This window comes from Poecile atricapillus, chromosome 1 (genome assembly GCF_030490865.1).
Source record: "Poecile atricapillus isolate bPoeAtr1 chromosome 1, bPoeAtr1.hap1, whole genome shotgun sequence".
In the NCBI taxonomy this organism is placed as follows: domain Eukaryota; kingdom Metazoa; phylum Chordata; class Aves; order Passeriformes; family Paridae; genus Poecile; species Poecile atricapillus.
In genome coordinates this window covers 73,420,433-73,435,482 of record NC_081249.1, presented here as the reverse complement: position 1 = coordinate 73,435,482, position 15,050 = coordinate 73,420,433, and the positions used below count along the sequence as shown (strand labels likewise).

The 15,050-nt window shown below is 40.7% G+C and overlaps 1 protein-coding gene across 1 annotated transcript in view; it reads left to right on the top strand.

The window, feature by feature from the left end:
• DDX10 (DEAD-box helicase 10) overlaps positions 1-9,966 on the top strand; it is a 160,034-nt gene extending 150,068 nt beyond the window's left edge. The window contains exon 18 of the mRNA XM_058864478.1: positions 8,155-9,966. Within this exon, the coding sequence (XP_058720461.1) occupies positions 8,155-8,341 (187 nt within the window). The 3' untranslated portion in view covers positions 8,342-9,966. The remainder of the gene's footprint in view (positions 1-8,154) is intronic.
• The last annotated feature ends 5,084 nt before the right edge of the window (positions 9,967-15,050 follow it).

The following is a 15,050-nucleotide window of genomic DNA, read 5'->3' as shown; positions in this document are numbered from 1 at the left end:
AGGAAAAATGTTGAAGTAACTTAAGGATTTGATGATCCCTTTGCACCTGTGCTGTGTTAAATAAATTTGTGCATGGTAAAACTTGTTAAATTCTATGATTTGGTATTGTTCAGACTCTTAAAGACTCATGTGGACTCTAAGTAGAAGTAATTATATAGTAATAAATTAAATTAATTCAAAACAGTGTTTATAAGGGTATGAACCAGAAGAATTTGTTTCATGTAGTTTAATAGAAAATAGTTTAAAGAACAGGGTGGGAATGAGGATCTGTAGTTGACGCCAACATACTCTGGGAAGATGAAGGGATACCACATGAAGTCCTGTGTGGGTCACTGCAATAAGAAGGCCACTTGTATGTTTGTGACGAACAATGTATCGTGTAACAGATGGAGAAGGATGATCTTGACACTAAAATGGGAGTATAGATGTCTAATTCATAAAGCTCTTGCTTTTCACATCTGAATTGGGTGAATCCTATGGGCTAGATTGTCCTTACCCATGTGTCTACAACTGTGTGTTGTGGAGTCAGTATGCAGAACTGGGTGGGGGACATGGATTTAAGGATTAGATAGCCCTGAGTTAGCAGGCTGGTGGCCATGTCCCCTGGAGCCTTTTCACCCATGAATGTCAATAGAACTGACAAGGATGGGAAAAAGCATTACTTTTTCTGAGCAGCAGTAAATCGCTCCTCCTTTGTGCGAGGGGGAGTGTGTATTCATACATCATGTTTTGTATTGATCCTTCCCTCAGAATGTCAGCTAGACTCAAGATTAGCTGCGCTTTAAGAATAAAAGTTGACAGAGATGGACAGATTTTTGGCAGTGGTAGTAAGTGCAGACTTGTTGGATCAGTGGCTGATCTGGTCCCCCTAGAGTCAGGTCATGTGCTCTTAAGGAGAACAAAGACTCAAAGAAAGTCAAGGTCCTTGGTTATTTTCCTTTCCTATGGAGTAGATTAGGAAAGAAAGAACATACATCAAAGGAAACCAGGGAGGTTTCCTTTAGTGTATCTCTAGGTATACCTACACTGAGCATCTAAGCTGCCTTTGGAGCTGGAGAACAGACTACTACACCTGTTGAAGAAACTTGGTTTCATCAACACTGCTTACTGGAAACAGTCCTTGGCCTGTCCTACTGCACCAAAGTACTGAGACATTGCCCAGAAGAGCTTTAGTTGGCACCATCTGAAGTCGCAGCAGTTGTGGACAGTCACACGCCAATACTCGTGCCTCTACCATGGCCAAATCCACTTAGCCTGTAACAACTTGACTGATATTCCCTGGGCAGGCCATGGCCAGTACAGGATTATCCATCACATGCTGTGCTGTCACTGGAGTCAGCAGTGGTGCTGCCTTCCAACACACCCCGCTCAGGCACCCTAAGAAATAGAAAAGTTGTTCGCAGCTGTTCCGAAGGCAGCTTTGATGATGCTCAGTGTAGGTATGTCTGGTGAGGTGCTCCGAGAATCCTGTAGAAGGCTTTTGAGAAGGAGCAAGATGCAGCGAAAGAAATTAATTTGAGGCTGTTAAATCAACACTTGTGCCTCATGCAGCTCTCTTAGAATTGCTATTGAATTGTATGGTGAGTTGCTTTGGGGGCTGGGAAATATTGACCTAATGGTTTTAACAAAAACAAATCAGCTGAGAGCAGCAGACAGAAAAATTGGGCTTTGAGATTAGAAAACGCAAATCTATTCTGTTTTATATTTCCAAAATCCAGATACTTTGCTCAAACAGTTGGATTCAAAAAGAAATAAGTTGGGCTACACTAGCTGCTCCTTGCTTTAAGGGGGGAAAAGTTGCTTCTAAAAGGGATAATTCATAGTAAGTATGAGACCTAGGGTGTCATCCTTCAAGAGTCTTTAAAAAATAGACCATCTGTCCATGGTTTCAGGAGTCAAAACCATTGTTAATCTTCTCTGTCCTCCCACAGATTTTTTTTTCTTTTAAATGGAGGAGCTGTACAAATCATGAGTTAAATTTGCCTTTGCATAAAAAGTCCCTTCCAGCCATACCTCTACAAGCAGAGTAATTAATGACTTCAAGCATGTAATATGAGATTAATTTTTGTATATCTAGCAACATTCATCATATTTGGTTTAAGGCTATCAAATGTAAATTGTTAATGAGGTGAAAAATCTAAGAATATAGAACAGGGGAAAAAAAAAGTAGCTGTATTTCTTAAATACTCATTTTGCAGTCACATTGAGTTTTTGGTATTTCTAATTTCTCAACCTCTTTAAATAAAAAAAAAAAAAAAGAAAAAAAAAATTGGACCAAAGTTCCGATTGACCTTATCCTTATCTTCTTAAATCTTTAATGGGTATGACTGATCACATTAACTCCTAGATCAGCATGGAGAGACTCTTGGGCATGAGGGGAAATATCTTAGTTCTGGTACTGTTTCGTTTGTGACTTTATGGACAGTCACCAGTTGGCAAGTGTGCAAGTTAGTAGCCAATGGTACCTTGTTGTGTGCTTTCCTTTATTTATGAAAATTATGGGCAAATTGCAGTTTCTCACAGCTTCTTCTACAGCAGGATGATGATATGGACATGCTAAGTTTTAGGTCATTCTTGATGACATTGACATTACATTGTCTTTTGAGATGATTTATCAGCAAATCATGGTGCTCCTTCTAAAATGGATTATTCAGGTCATATCTGTGACTTTGTGAAAGCCAGAACTTAATGTTGTGATGGCCAGAAAAGCACCATAGGAGAGACATTATAAAAAGTCTCAGTTTAAAAGCCTTGGTCATTCTGATTAGCTGCAAAATTGGACATTGAGATATTGAATTGTTCTTGACAGAGGCTTATATATTCAGTTTTAGAGGTGTTTTGATTTATATCAGTGGAATGGCCAATAGGGGAATCATAGAGTCAATTAGGGTGAAAAGGACTTCTAAGATTGAATCGTTAACCCAGCACTGCCAAGTCCCACTAAACCATGTCCTTAAGGGTCACATCTACAAGTCTTTTAAACACCTCCAGGAATGGTGACTTCATCACCTCCCTGGACAACCTGTTCCAGGGCTTGACAACAAGCCTTTTGGTGAAGAAATATTTCCTGTTATCCAACCTAAACCTCTACTGGTGTAACTTGAGGCTGTCTCCTCTCATCCTGTCACTTGTTCCCTGGCAGAAGAGGCTGACCCCCACCTGGCTGCACCCTCCTTTCAGGCAGTTCCAGAGAGTGATGAGGTCCCCCCTGAGGCTCCTTTTCTCCAGGCTAAACACCCCCAGCTCCCTCAGCTGCTCCTCACAGCACTTGTGCCCCAGACCCTTCCCCAGCTCCGCTGCCCTTCTCTGGACACGCTCCAGCCCCTCAATGTCTTTCTTGCACTGAGGGGCCCAGAACTGAGCACAGCATTTGAGGTGTGGCCTCAGCAGTGCCGAGTCCAGGGGGACGGTCACTGCCCTGCTCCTGCTGGCCACACCACTGCTGATCCAGGCCAGGATGCCATCGGCCTTCTTGGCCACGCCCTGCATCATGCTTAGCCACTGCTGACCAGCACTTCCAGGCCCTTTTCTGCTGGGCAGCTTCCCAGCCACTGCCCCCAGCCTGTAGCACTGCCTGGGGTTGTTGTGACTGAGGTGCAGGACCCCACCTTGGCCTTGTTGAACCTCCTAGAGGTGGCTTCGGCCCATTGATCCAGCCTGTCCAGATCTAGAAAATAACACAGGACAATATATTTTAATTACCATTTTTATGTGCTGTAGCATTCTGACAGCAAGTAAGGAAGAAGCTGCACTGGGCTTTATGGAAGGGACTGCAGTAATTAATCTTCATTAGGATTGCTGCCATGGCCTTGTGAATTAAAATTTATTACATGGAAAAAGTTTTGGGCACAGCATGTTTGATTAGCAAAATGCCAATATTTATGGGACAAATTATTCCTACCTTTTCTGAACTGTATTTTACTAGCAGATTCATTCATTATTCCTGTACATTTCTTTGGGAAAGAGCCTGTGTGTTTTATTGCAGCCTGGAAACTTGACTCATGCCCTGTAGTTCAGTGGCAAGGGTGGTTTGTTACCAGAGGAATGCTAGTAAACCTCTGTTGCAAAGCATTCTCTGATAAATGTTAAGTGAAGCAGAGCCTGTCTAAAGATCTTGCCAGGACTACGTTGTTTAAACAGCAGCAACTTGGCTGTGTGACTGCACATTTCACATGGCTGTTTCTCAGGCATTTAAAATCTAAACCTTACAGCTTGTTAAAAAATTAACATTGCTTAAAGCCCAGAAGTGGGTTAAATACTAACAATTAAAGCTTTCTATTTTTCCCTGGTATTACCTGAAAACATGCTAGTGAGTTTATTTTGTAGTAGTTTAAGAGTTTCTTGGTGTACAGCTATCAGGGTCATAGTTAGAGCCTGTTTTCCAGATGCCATTTAGATATGCTGGCATTTGTTTCAGGGACAGGATTCATAAACTGTACTTTAATGTTTGAGTAATAAATATTTTCTACCAACTGATAGCATATTACTTAGGTGTTACAGCTGTGCAAATAGTGGCCACAGAAATTACTGTGCCTGTTGATCAGTTGGCTGTTGGTAGCTCCTCACCTGTGTAAACACAAAGTAAATCCTTTGATCAGGCAGCCTCAGACTGCATGGATTGTTCAGGCAGCTGAAAAGCTAAATTTCACCAGATGATAAAGGGAAGGAATTGTAAACCAGATGCATATGCCACTTTTGAGATGTTATTAGTAGAAGACAAAAAGATGCACTGGCCTTGGTTTGGATCTGAATTGGGGGTTGCTTTCTGACTGAGTTGTTCTGCTAGAATCAACCTTAGCATAACTTTTTTTTGGCTGTTTGTGAACACTAGCTGGTAGTACATCAGTTTGTAACGAATGAGGGGCCATTTGTGTCCATGGGAAACGATAAAAGGACTGGCTCTGCAGGGTGACAGGCCTTCAATTAATGGAGGAGGAATTCATTTGACAGTAAGTGCAGAAATTATTCCCATACAGCTGCTTTTGCACACTCAGTCCTTTCACATGTGGAACCGAGAGTTATGCTTGTTACAACTCCATGAAAGAGCTTTCTGTCCCTACTGCTGAGGAAAAGCAACCTGAATGAGCACAGGATATCTCTGAGCATCATGATGCCACATATTTTTCATCTCCCTTTTAAAATTGCCATTATCACCTTTTGTAAAACCTACAACTCAGACAGCTCCTTCAGAGTAGTGGAGACCCTTTCCACACCACCCAAACCCATGGTGGTAAAAATCCATCCTGGAGGAACAGGGATGGGGGTTGGACTTGCTGTTCTTCAAAGGCCCCAAATCATTCTATGGATAGTCAGTCTGTATTTCTTCTGCTCCTCAAAATTAGGAACACCTTACTTGCACATTTCACACGATTCTCTGTTTACCTTCCAAAGCTGTTGTTACCAAATACTGTTTTGCATCTACTTTTTGTGCATCACAAAACCACAACTATTTAGCTCTCTTAATTGCTTGTTGGTTTTGCTGCTGGTTCTGGTGTTTTACATTCCTCTTTATTCACCTCTCCAGTTCACAGTCCAGCTGGGGTCAAGTTAGTGTGAAAATACACTTGCCTATGTGTAGAGATGCATCTTCTGTTTACACTGCTAATCAAGCTGCACAATCCTTCAGTAATAGTAAGAAGCAGCTTGACTCAGCAGACTCATCCCACAAAACTTAGGATGCAAATGAATAATAATTGTGTTGATGTGCTTTTGTTTGTGGAAAACATTGAAGAAACTCAGTTCAGTTCCTTCTGAATGTGTTCTATATTTAAATGTTTTACCTTATAGATATCTAGGCCTGTGAGCCTCTGAAACTCCAGAAGTGATTATAATTTTTGGTGTTTAAAGTCTGCTGTTTCATAGCTTGTAGGTACAAATGCATATCTTGTGAAGTTTCTGCAGTGTTTTAATTGCTACGATGTTTTTAACTAATGTCCTAGATGAAGCATTAGTCAATTATGAATGCAAACTGGGCTTCAGAGTCCATTCAAAGACTGGAAATAATTGGCTCTTTCGCAAACAAGCTAAAATGCTTTTACTTAGTGAGGCCTTTCTTGTGCTTTTAAAGTGAACCCCTGTAGTCTGTCCTGATCAAAGTGAACACCATGAAACTCCAGCCCAGACCCACACTGTCCACTTGGAAAAGTGAGAATTCTTTATGCTTCAGTATATTTTCATGTACTGTCAGTATGGCTTCAGCATTTATGGAATATCTTAGAGCCACTACAGAGAAAAACATGAGAGTCCTTTCCCCGGAAAAGGAGTAAAATGTTGGTAGTGAGCCCTGAAAAGCCACCCCCATGCAAATGACAGCTCAAAGGCAGCAAAGTTGCTATATCCTGTGAATTATAGAAAAAGTGAGTATTTGGGGCAGTCATCATCTATTCATGGAATCACTGAATGTTTTTGGTTGGACGGGACCTTCTGGATCATCTGGGTCCAGGACACCTTTCACTAGACCATGTTTCTTTACACTGTTTCTCTTGGGTAGGCGGGGAAGTACAACATAAAGGTAGGGTATTTCATTTACCTTTATTGTGGAAATGCAGGGTGTTTCTTACAGGATTTCCCTCTTTCCTCTGGGCTATAATGAGTAGGCAGAAGATGGCACTGTTTTTTGACAGGTGGGATGGACGAGAAAAGGAGGCAGGTCATACTTGTGCAGCTCCTGTAATAATTCCTTCTCTATGGAGGGACAGCCAGAAAGTGCAGTGTACAAGGTGCATTGTGCTGCTGATCCCTCTCCAAGAGCACTTGGGCACTTGCTGAAAGCTGCCATGTTTGGGGTTAATGTTTGGGTTAGCCTGGTTTCCAGTGAGTGGTGAAACTGAGACTGTTAATTAGTCCTAGTAATGGAAAAAAAACTAAGGTGGGCAGCTGAAGGTGGGTTAAATTGGGCATTGGGTTCCTTTGCTGTGTTGATTCTCAGGACAGTATTCCCCAGTTAGAGCTATTTATTGTAACTGCTGTTTCTAATTGTTAAGTGTCTAAACAGTGTTTCTGAATGGAACATGTCACAAACATTATATTTACACTTAAGCAATTGTAAAAGTTATGGACATGAAAAAATTCTTGTTGAAACTTTTATGGAAGGAAACTGAATTTTCTGAGTAGAAATTTGGCAAATTTTAATTGAAAATCTGAATTTAACCAACTTTTTTAGAAAAGCCTTCACTCCATTTTTGAAGTTCCATTTCTATTTTTGTTGTATTTTTAAAAATGCAAACATGAAAAGCTGAGAATGGTGTTTTGTTCCAGTTAGCTTGTTTGGATGGAAGGTTTGAAGTATGAGGGTTTGCATTTTACTGGTTTGAGGGTATGAATTCTACCCTACAGCGTACAACAGCCAGCTCTCCATAATCTGGTTCACAGATATATCTTAGAACAGATTTTATTAGATTGTTTTAAACTTAGATAAGAAGATTTTTAGCATGTTTTCTATGTTTTGGACAAAAAACACATGAAGATGCATGTAAGCTCTGTCCTACCTCCCATTGTTGTCACATGGGCATATGGTAGAAGCCAGATGAAACAGATTGACAGCTGTTTCATCCAGATTGAAGGCTGCAAAAGGCAGTTCAAGTCTTTAAAAAAAACAGCAGAAGAAATAGGAATTCACCAGGGAAAGTGACTGGGTTTGGGCTTTTCCTCTCGTGGCAAAGAGGTGTTTAGTAGCTTCCAAGGGAAATACCTCAAAGAAGGGGAAAGAGTGATCAAATGAGATAGTCCCAGATCAAAACAGTATTAAGTGTAGGATTTGCTAATGAAAGGACAGTTCTTTTATTTTTGGTGCATATTTATTGTAGGCAAGCTCTTGGATGCATGTCAAGGTCCACTGACGCATCACTAAATCAGTTTTGTCAAGTTGTCTGTTGCTGTGTTAGGCAGCAAATATTAGATAAGACTTATAGCAATATCTTGATACAATGTAATCAATTAAGACAGCAGAACATCCACCACCACCACCTCAGTCTGAGAGCAGCTCTAATTTAGACATTCAGAGTTTATCAGCTTCCATTGCTTTACCCTTCTGAATTATAATTTTGTTTGCTCTTATCTTGACACAAATTTGCCTTGTTTAAAAGGAATTGTTAGATTACATGATGATATTGATTACCACAGTTGTTAAAAAGACTAATTGATTTTTTTCTGCAGTGAACTTGAGGAGAAGACTGGAAGAAAGAGGAGAAGCTATAACAACAGTGTCACAGCAGAAGAAATGCCACTGAAAAGAAAGAAGCAATTCAGCCAAGAGGAGGACCCCTGTTTGCCATTAGATACTGGGCTTTCTCTGGCAGAGGATGAAGAGCTTGTACTACATCTGCTCAACAGTCACAACTAATTATTTTTCTGCAGGTTTTCTTTCCTGAGACATTTCCACAATTTTGTCAGTAGTTTACACAAAATGAATTTGGCATCTGGGCAGCTGGGTACCAGTGAATGTAGATAAATGAGTTCCACATGCAGTGGGATTGCCTTGGATTGGCTCATAGGTTATAGACAATATTTAGTTTGATTTATAAGGCTTTCTAAATGAACTTTTCAACCTAAATCCCCAGGTGTAATTTTGCAGTACCATGTTCATAATTTTAAATCTCCAAGTTTTGAAACCGTTACCTTATTTTATTTTCATCTTGCTTAACTGAAAACAGGATGTTCCTTTTGTGACTATGCCAGGTTTGTTATTTTGGAAGATATATGTGTACTAAAATTTTTAAGGAAGAAATACTGTTGGCAGCTCAGATCATATTACTTAAAAATAAAGTATATACTTTCTTCTGTGTATAATGCACATATTTTAAGAATATTTTAATAAAAATTTCTAGAGCCTTGATGTAAACTTAATGGTGTCTCAGCTTTGTTATGAAAGCATATATTTATCCTTCAGGTATAATTTGTGTTATGATTCTGTCACTGGTGTTAGGCAATTCAGAAAACAACTTTAAAAATCTAAAAACTGAGTCTTGTATTTGAATCCCATACGAATGAGAACATGTCTCATAGTTGCATCTGTTTGGTCTTTCCATATCAACATATTAAATACTCCTTTTTTGTCAGTATCACTTTTTTTTTTTTTGTCACAGGAATCTGTCATCACCTATTCAGTACAACCCTTTCCTCTTTTCCCTGTACTCTATGCTGTCTTTTAGCTCACTTACCCAAAACTGAAAATATACTGCAAATTCTTGCCTCCAAATGTTTCTTCCACTGTTCTGCCAGCAGGCAGGATATCATAAAAACAATATTATAGGCAGAGCACATCTGCCATCTGCTCCTTCCTGACAATGTGGATTGAGAAGAAATGACTGAGTTTCACAAACAGCTAAACATGAAAAATGGGATCTGCTTGGCAGCTGATGTACAGTGTTTGTTTAGTCTACAGTGCCACAGTGGGCCTTGAAAATGTTGTGATCTGGGACCAGCATCACTGATGAATCTGTTAATGAAGAAGGATCTGCTGTGGTGCTGCTGTGACTTGTGCACGTGTCCCATGTGCCATCGTGTGAATGGCTGCAGTGAATGTAATGAGCAGCCTCAGCAAATATCTATCTGTGCTGGGATAGCAGAGCTCCTGCTCCTGTAGCTGTGGAGGAAGGCAGAAAACTGCAGTGCAGAGAGCTCCGCCAGCGGAAAGCTGCTCAAAGATGATATGCATACAGTGGTGTGTACTTCTTAGAGATATTCACACATTCATAGTGTACTTGGTGGTGGTCAGTTGTCTTGTACATCACCTGATGTCTCTCAAATCAAAGCTTTGCTCTAAGAAGCATGAATACTTGCTGTTGAGGCAAGCATGTAAAAATCCAAAAGACTTACTGTTTCTGACTAGAATATTCTTATTTATATGCTGAAGTGGGAGAGAAATATTCTTATCTACTGAACAGTAAGACTAAAAATTAAATTATACATGTTGGAAGGATTGTGGTGCACTTCTTATCTTGTGATAATTTTTTGTCTGCATAAAAATAATTTTTCAAGTGCTTTTACTTTTGTATTTTTGGATAATGAAGTTTCTAATGTATTTGTGTTGTTTGATATAGAGACTGTTTCTTGAATCCTTAGGGAGTTTACTTGCTTGAAGCAGAAGTAAGTTACTTTACTTCCTTGAAATAGAATCCCATCTACTTCAAATGTGTCTGTCCTTGAGGCAATGGTGTGTATACAAAAATGAAGCCATGTGAAAAAGAGGAGGGAAGGGGATTAAGGCAGATGCTCCATGCCACGAGTGTATGTAAGAACAGGTAACTGCTGCATATGCTAGAAGCAGTAAGACAAAAAATCCAGCATTCAGCATTTTTGGGAAGCAGCTGTGGTCCTGTGAGCTGTAGATCTGCTTTAACGGGCTTCTTGCCAGCCCTGCTTCTAGCAATGTTTTTCTGGTCTAAGAAAAGCACAAATAGACAAAACATGCCAGTCTCAGGACTCACTTGACTGAAGGGTGTTTTCCAGGGAGCTTGTTTCAACTCACACCCGGGGACCTCTCAGTCTGATGCCAAAAAACTTGGCTTGTGTGTCCAGAGCTAATGGGCAGGAGGAGCAGGGCTAGTTGGGCATGCCACCCATCATCTGTCTCCTTTTCTCCTGGTCCCAGATGTGCCACTGTAGCATCAGAATAAATGCCAAGCTTTTGCAAGGTTGCATTTCATAAGCATTATAGTCCCAGCTTTACATGGGAGAAGTGGAAGCAGGGAAATCATAGCCAAGACTTCCTTGGTAACTTTATGTAGTTGATCTGCAACTCCTAAATCACTTGTGGTTTATCAAGAGCAGCCTCCCACTTGGCATCTGAACTGCCTTCTGTGCAGAACTGTAACCTTTAGGTGTTGCACTGTCTGCTGGGATGGGTTTCAGGCTTCTTCACCCTTGTAAGTTGCCACCTATGGAAAACCCCCTTTGGAGGCTCCTTCAGGAGGGGTGGAAAACTCTTGAGTAAGATGCTGAGTATTTTTCAAGGCCGTTGGCCAGGAGACATTCTTGAACTGCCAAGCAGGAAGTCTTGTTTAAAATAATGCCTTTTCAGATCAGTTTGCATTTGTATATCATATTAATAGTGGTTGATTTCCTTCTGCTGCTAGAATGGTTCTAGTGTGTTGATTTATAGCTGGGTATAGCATTTAGATCTATTACATGCAGCTAACTCTGAAGATACACATTAGGCATTTATGTAATGAATGGCACAGTTTAGTCGGCTTTTCTTCAGAATAAATTTTTCTCTTTATTGTGTACAAAATAATGAAGACATTTGTTTGCCAGATAATTTATTACAATTTGTTTGAATCCTCTTTGGATGAAAACTGGAAGTCAGGTGAAAGTCAGGAGAGCATTGAAGGGTTTGGGTTTTTTAGATCAGTTGAACAGACTGACACTAGATGTGCTAGCTACTGAAGATACACAGCTTGCAGTATTTTCATGAGGCACATAAAATGTGTCATAGCAGAGGTAGTGTTGACCTCAGCATCATAGAAGTTTCTGTTCAGTGTTCACTTTTTAAAGACCTTATTGATGCTGCACATTCAATTGTGTGAAGATTATAAGAGATTTAGGCTCTAGCATAAGGGATTGCAAATTAATATTAAACATTTTAAATGGGTATGTTTCATTAAATATTATATGAATAGAAATAAAGAAATCATTCCTCCTGCAACTGACTGAGTTCAGCTGGAGCATTGATTGGTGTATCCTGGCGTCTGGCTGTACTCATAAAGAGAGAGAAATGCCTGAAGCAAAACATTAAAAAACAGAGAACTGTGGTAGAGAACATTCAATTCAGACTATAAAACACAGTACAAGATCTGAAGATACCGAAGTGACCCTGTGGGTTCCTGTAATCCTGGATATATATGACTAAACTGATACTAAATACAAAAAGAAAATGTCTCTTAGTAAAGGCTGCTAATGGGCATTTTTCTTTATCGTGCTGCTCTCTAGTTTGACCTGATTGATGGTTATATTCTGTGAGAGATGGAGTATGCTCAGGGATGCTGAGCTGTGGTAGGCTGCAGCTGCTGCAGAAATGCACTGTGGCACAGGGTGTTACTGCTTTTATGCTGCAGGTCACTGCCCCGGCTGTGACCTTCCTGTGGGAAATAACTTGAGGTTTAAAATAAGCTGGTTGGTCCTGTCCTGTCCTGGAAGTGATGACTCCTTATGCTGGCAATTTTGGGAACTGAGCAGAAGGCTGGTGACAGGCAGCTGAAGGACAGTAGCTCTTGTGCAGCAGCCACTTCTGTTGTTAATTTGATAGGGACCCTGCACAGAATGGACCCAAACCTTGCATCCAGCGTGCTTCAAGCTACAAGATCCAGAACACAGTTAAGGTAACTCCAAGAGACATACAATTTTCAATAAACAGTTCTAGTGAGAAAAGACAATTACCTTCACTTTAGGACCACATTTCATTAGATTTGTTTGTTATATTGCTCTCTTCTCTGGTGTTTGTAGCTCCTCTGAATTTTGTCTTATGCTTCCAAATGGATGGTTTATTCTCAGAAGCATCTGCAAATTTTATCTTTAAAGGTGGAGCTAGATGCCAGAAAAATGGATTGCCATCATCTTGCAAGTCATAAAAATTGCTATCAAGGCATTAGTTTGTGCCATGTGGACATTTTATAATAAAGCAGTGCACACTTGTATAATGAAATGCTCTTCCAACTTCAAAGACAAATCAGTCAGTCAAAATCATCAAGGAATTAGAAAGCCTAATGCAGAAAAAGATTATTTTCAGGTCTGTTAGGAGGTATTGCTACGATTAAATCAGTAGAGAGAAGTTGATCTGTTCCAAGAATGCCTTGTTCATTGCCTATTTTTGTCCATGTCTGGCCAGAAGCCATTTTTCACAACGAAAACTATTCATCAGATTCAGTCATGTAAAAATGATTGCTTAAATTACACTGGGCTATCAGCTAGCAGCTTTACCCAGGAGTGGAGTCCCTTGGGTCAATGCTATCTGTAAGTTTTGCACTTTGTCTGAGATGTGCTTTGTCTATAAAATGTAGATAAGTTTAATTAAACTAAATTAGTTTTGTTGAGCAGTTTTTGAAATCCTTTTGAGCTGAGAAGTAGCTGTGCTGAGATTTCAGCTGCACTAAGAGGAATCTAATGAGCATTGTTCTCCTAATCACGTATGGGGTCTTGGAGGAAGATAAAATTCCTGGCTGTGGCCTCTCTGGGACTACAGGAGTTCTCTCTGTCATGCACAGCTTGTCCCTCTGATGCTAAAGCTATGCTTCTGCAAAAAAAGCAATGTGTAAGTACAGGCTGTGAATTGAACTTGCTGTAAATTGAACTTGCGGTTAAGTGTGTTGATGTGCTTGAGCTTATCACACTTGAGGTGAAATGGAATATAGCTCAGGTTTTTGCAAGTCCATCATATATACATTGTGCTGCACTTCCTAAGGAAGTGAAACAGTTCCTCTGGTCTGGATGCTTAATGGCCATACTCATGTCATCCTTCCCACCAAATGCATTTGATTATGCTGAAATGCAACTTGTTTTTATCCCATGAGCTCAGTGAAAGCTAATGAATATGGCTTGGGAACTATTTGAGCTTGCTTGTCATCAAAAATGTCTTAACAAATCGCACTTCAGCAGGTTACAGCCTTTTTATGCCATTACCCTGAGTACAGTTCTCATCTGTTTGAAGAGGCTACCAGTCCTTTGTGGAATTTGGTTTTGAGAGGGCTTTTTCTGCTTCTTAAAGTAGATACAAATATGAATCCTTTCCCTTGGAATGAGGAGAGTCTGCTCCAGTACACTCTCAGTTGCACTCAGAAACTTGCCAGTGTGCTTCAGACTGGTGCCCTGGCTTGCCCATAAAAACTCCTCATGGGTGGGAAGAGGCTGCCACAAGGACCCTTGGGATGGAGACACTTGTTGCCACCAGAAAGGGGATAATCATTCAAATGGGAGATGTGATTCCCCATGTCAGTGTTACCCTGCACCTGTTTCCCAAAAAATTAGGGTTTTTGTTCTTGAAGCAAACAGAGTGTCTGTGCAAACCTAACCTGACTGATTTGACTGAAATGCTCATTAGTGTTTGCAGAGAAAACAGAGAAATGCTTGGAATTAAGTAAATGATTTGGTGTCACCTCAAATGATGACAGGTCAGCTTGCAGATGGACCCTGTTTCCAAAGGGAAGCCAGATGTCCTGCTCTCAAATCCCAGGTCATGGTAAATGGCACAATTTCTGCATGGATGCTGCTAGGCTTGTCCTCAGTATTCCTGACCTGTGGGGATGTTCGGTTGGTGAAGACCTGGGACATGGTTGAGAATCAGAATATTGAGCTAGCAGTGAGGTTACAGTGAGCAGCAATCATCCTGTTTCACTCTGTCTGGAATGTACACAAGCCCTTTTTGTCCTCCAAGAGATAAAGAATGATACTTCTCTTTATCTGACTATTTTTGGACTTTTCCTTTGTAAATCTCTCCATCCTCCATCAGGAAAATAAGAAAATTCAAAAGAACACTGTAGGGAGCTACAAAGCTTGGCTTTGGCATTCTCTTGCCAAAACTTTTCCTCACCTATCAGAGGGGGGAAGCAGTCCCAGGCAGAAGCACAGTGCTCTGGCTGGTGTCCCTTGGCAAAGGTGTGCTGCAGCGTAAGGCAGTGATGAGGTGACACAAGGATGTCAGCTGTCAGGGGCTGGCCCAGGAGATTTTTTTTTCAAGCCTCTCATTGACAGCATCTTTTTTTTAACTCTGTAATTTGTTTTCCTACTGCAATGTCTAGCAGAGAGGCAGTGAAGTGGATTGCAAGGGATCAGCGTGTAGGGGAAACAGGGTGTGCAGGGGAAAGTTCCACCGCTGCCTTCCCCCAGGCTAAGCTCACGTACAGCACCTGCTCGGTGGCTGTGGCTGCTGGGAGACATGGTCCTTGACCCACACAGCTGTTCAAAGAGTCCTCTTTATGAAGATGGGTTATCCAGCACAAGGAAAAAAGTGCACTGGGTAGGATTAAGAGCTTGTATTTCTTAAATATATGTAAGAACATGTTAATCCAGTTCCTTGTCTAATGACTAATTAAGCCCATTTACTCTTTTTGTTGTTTCTG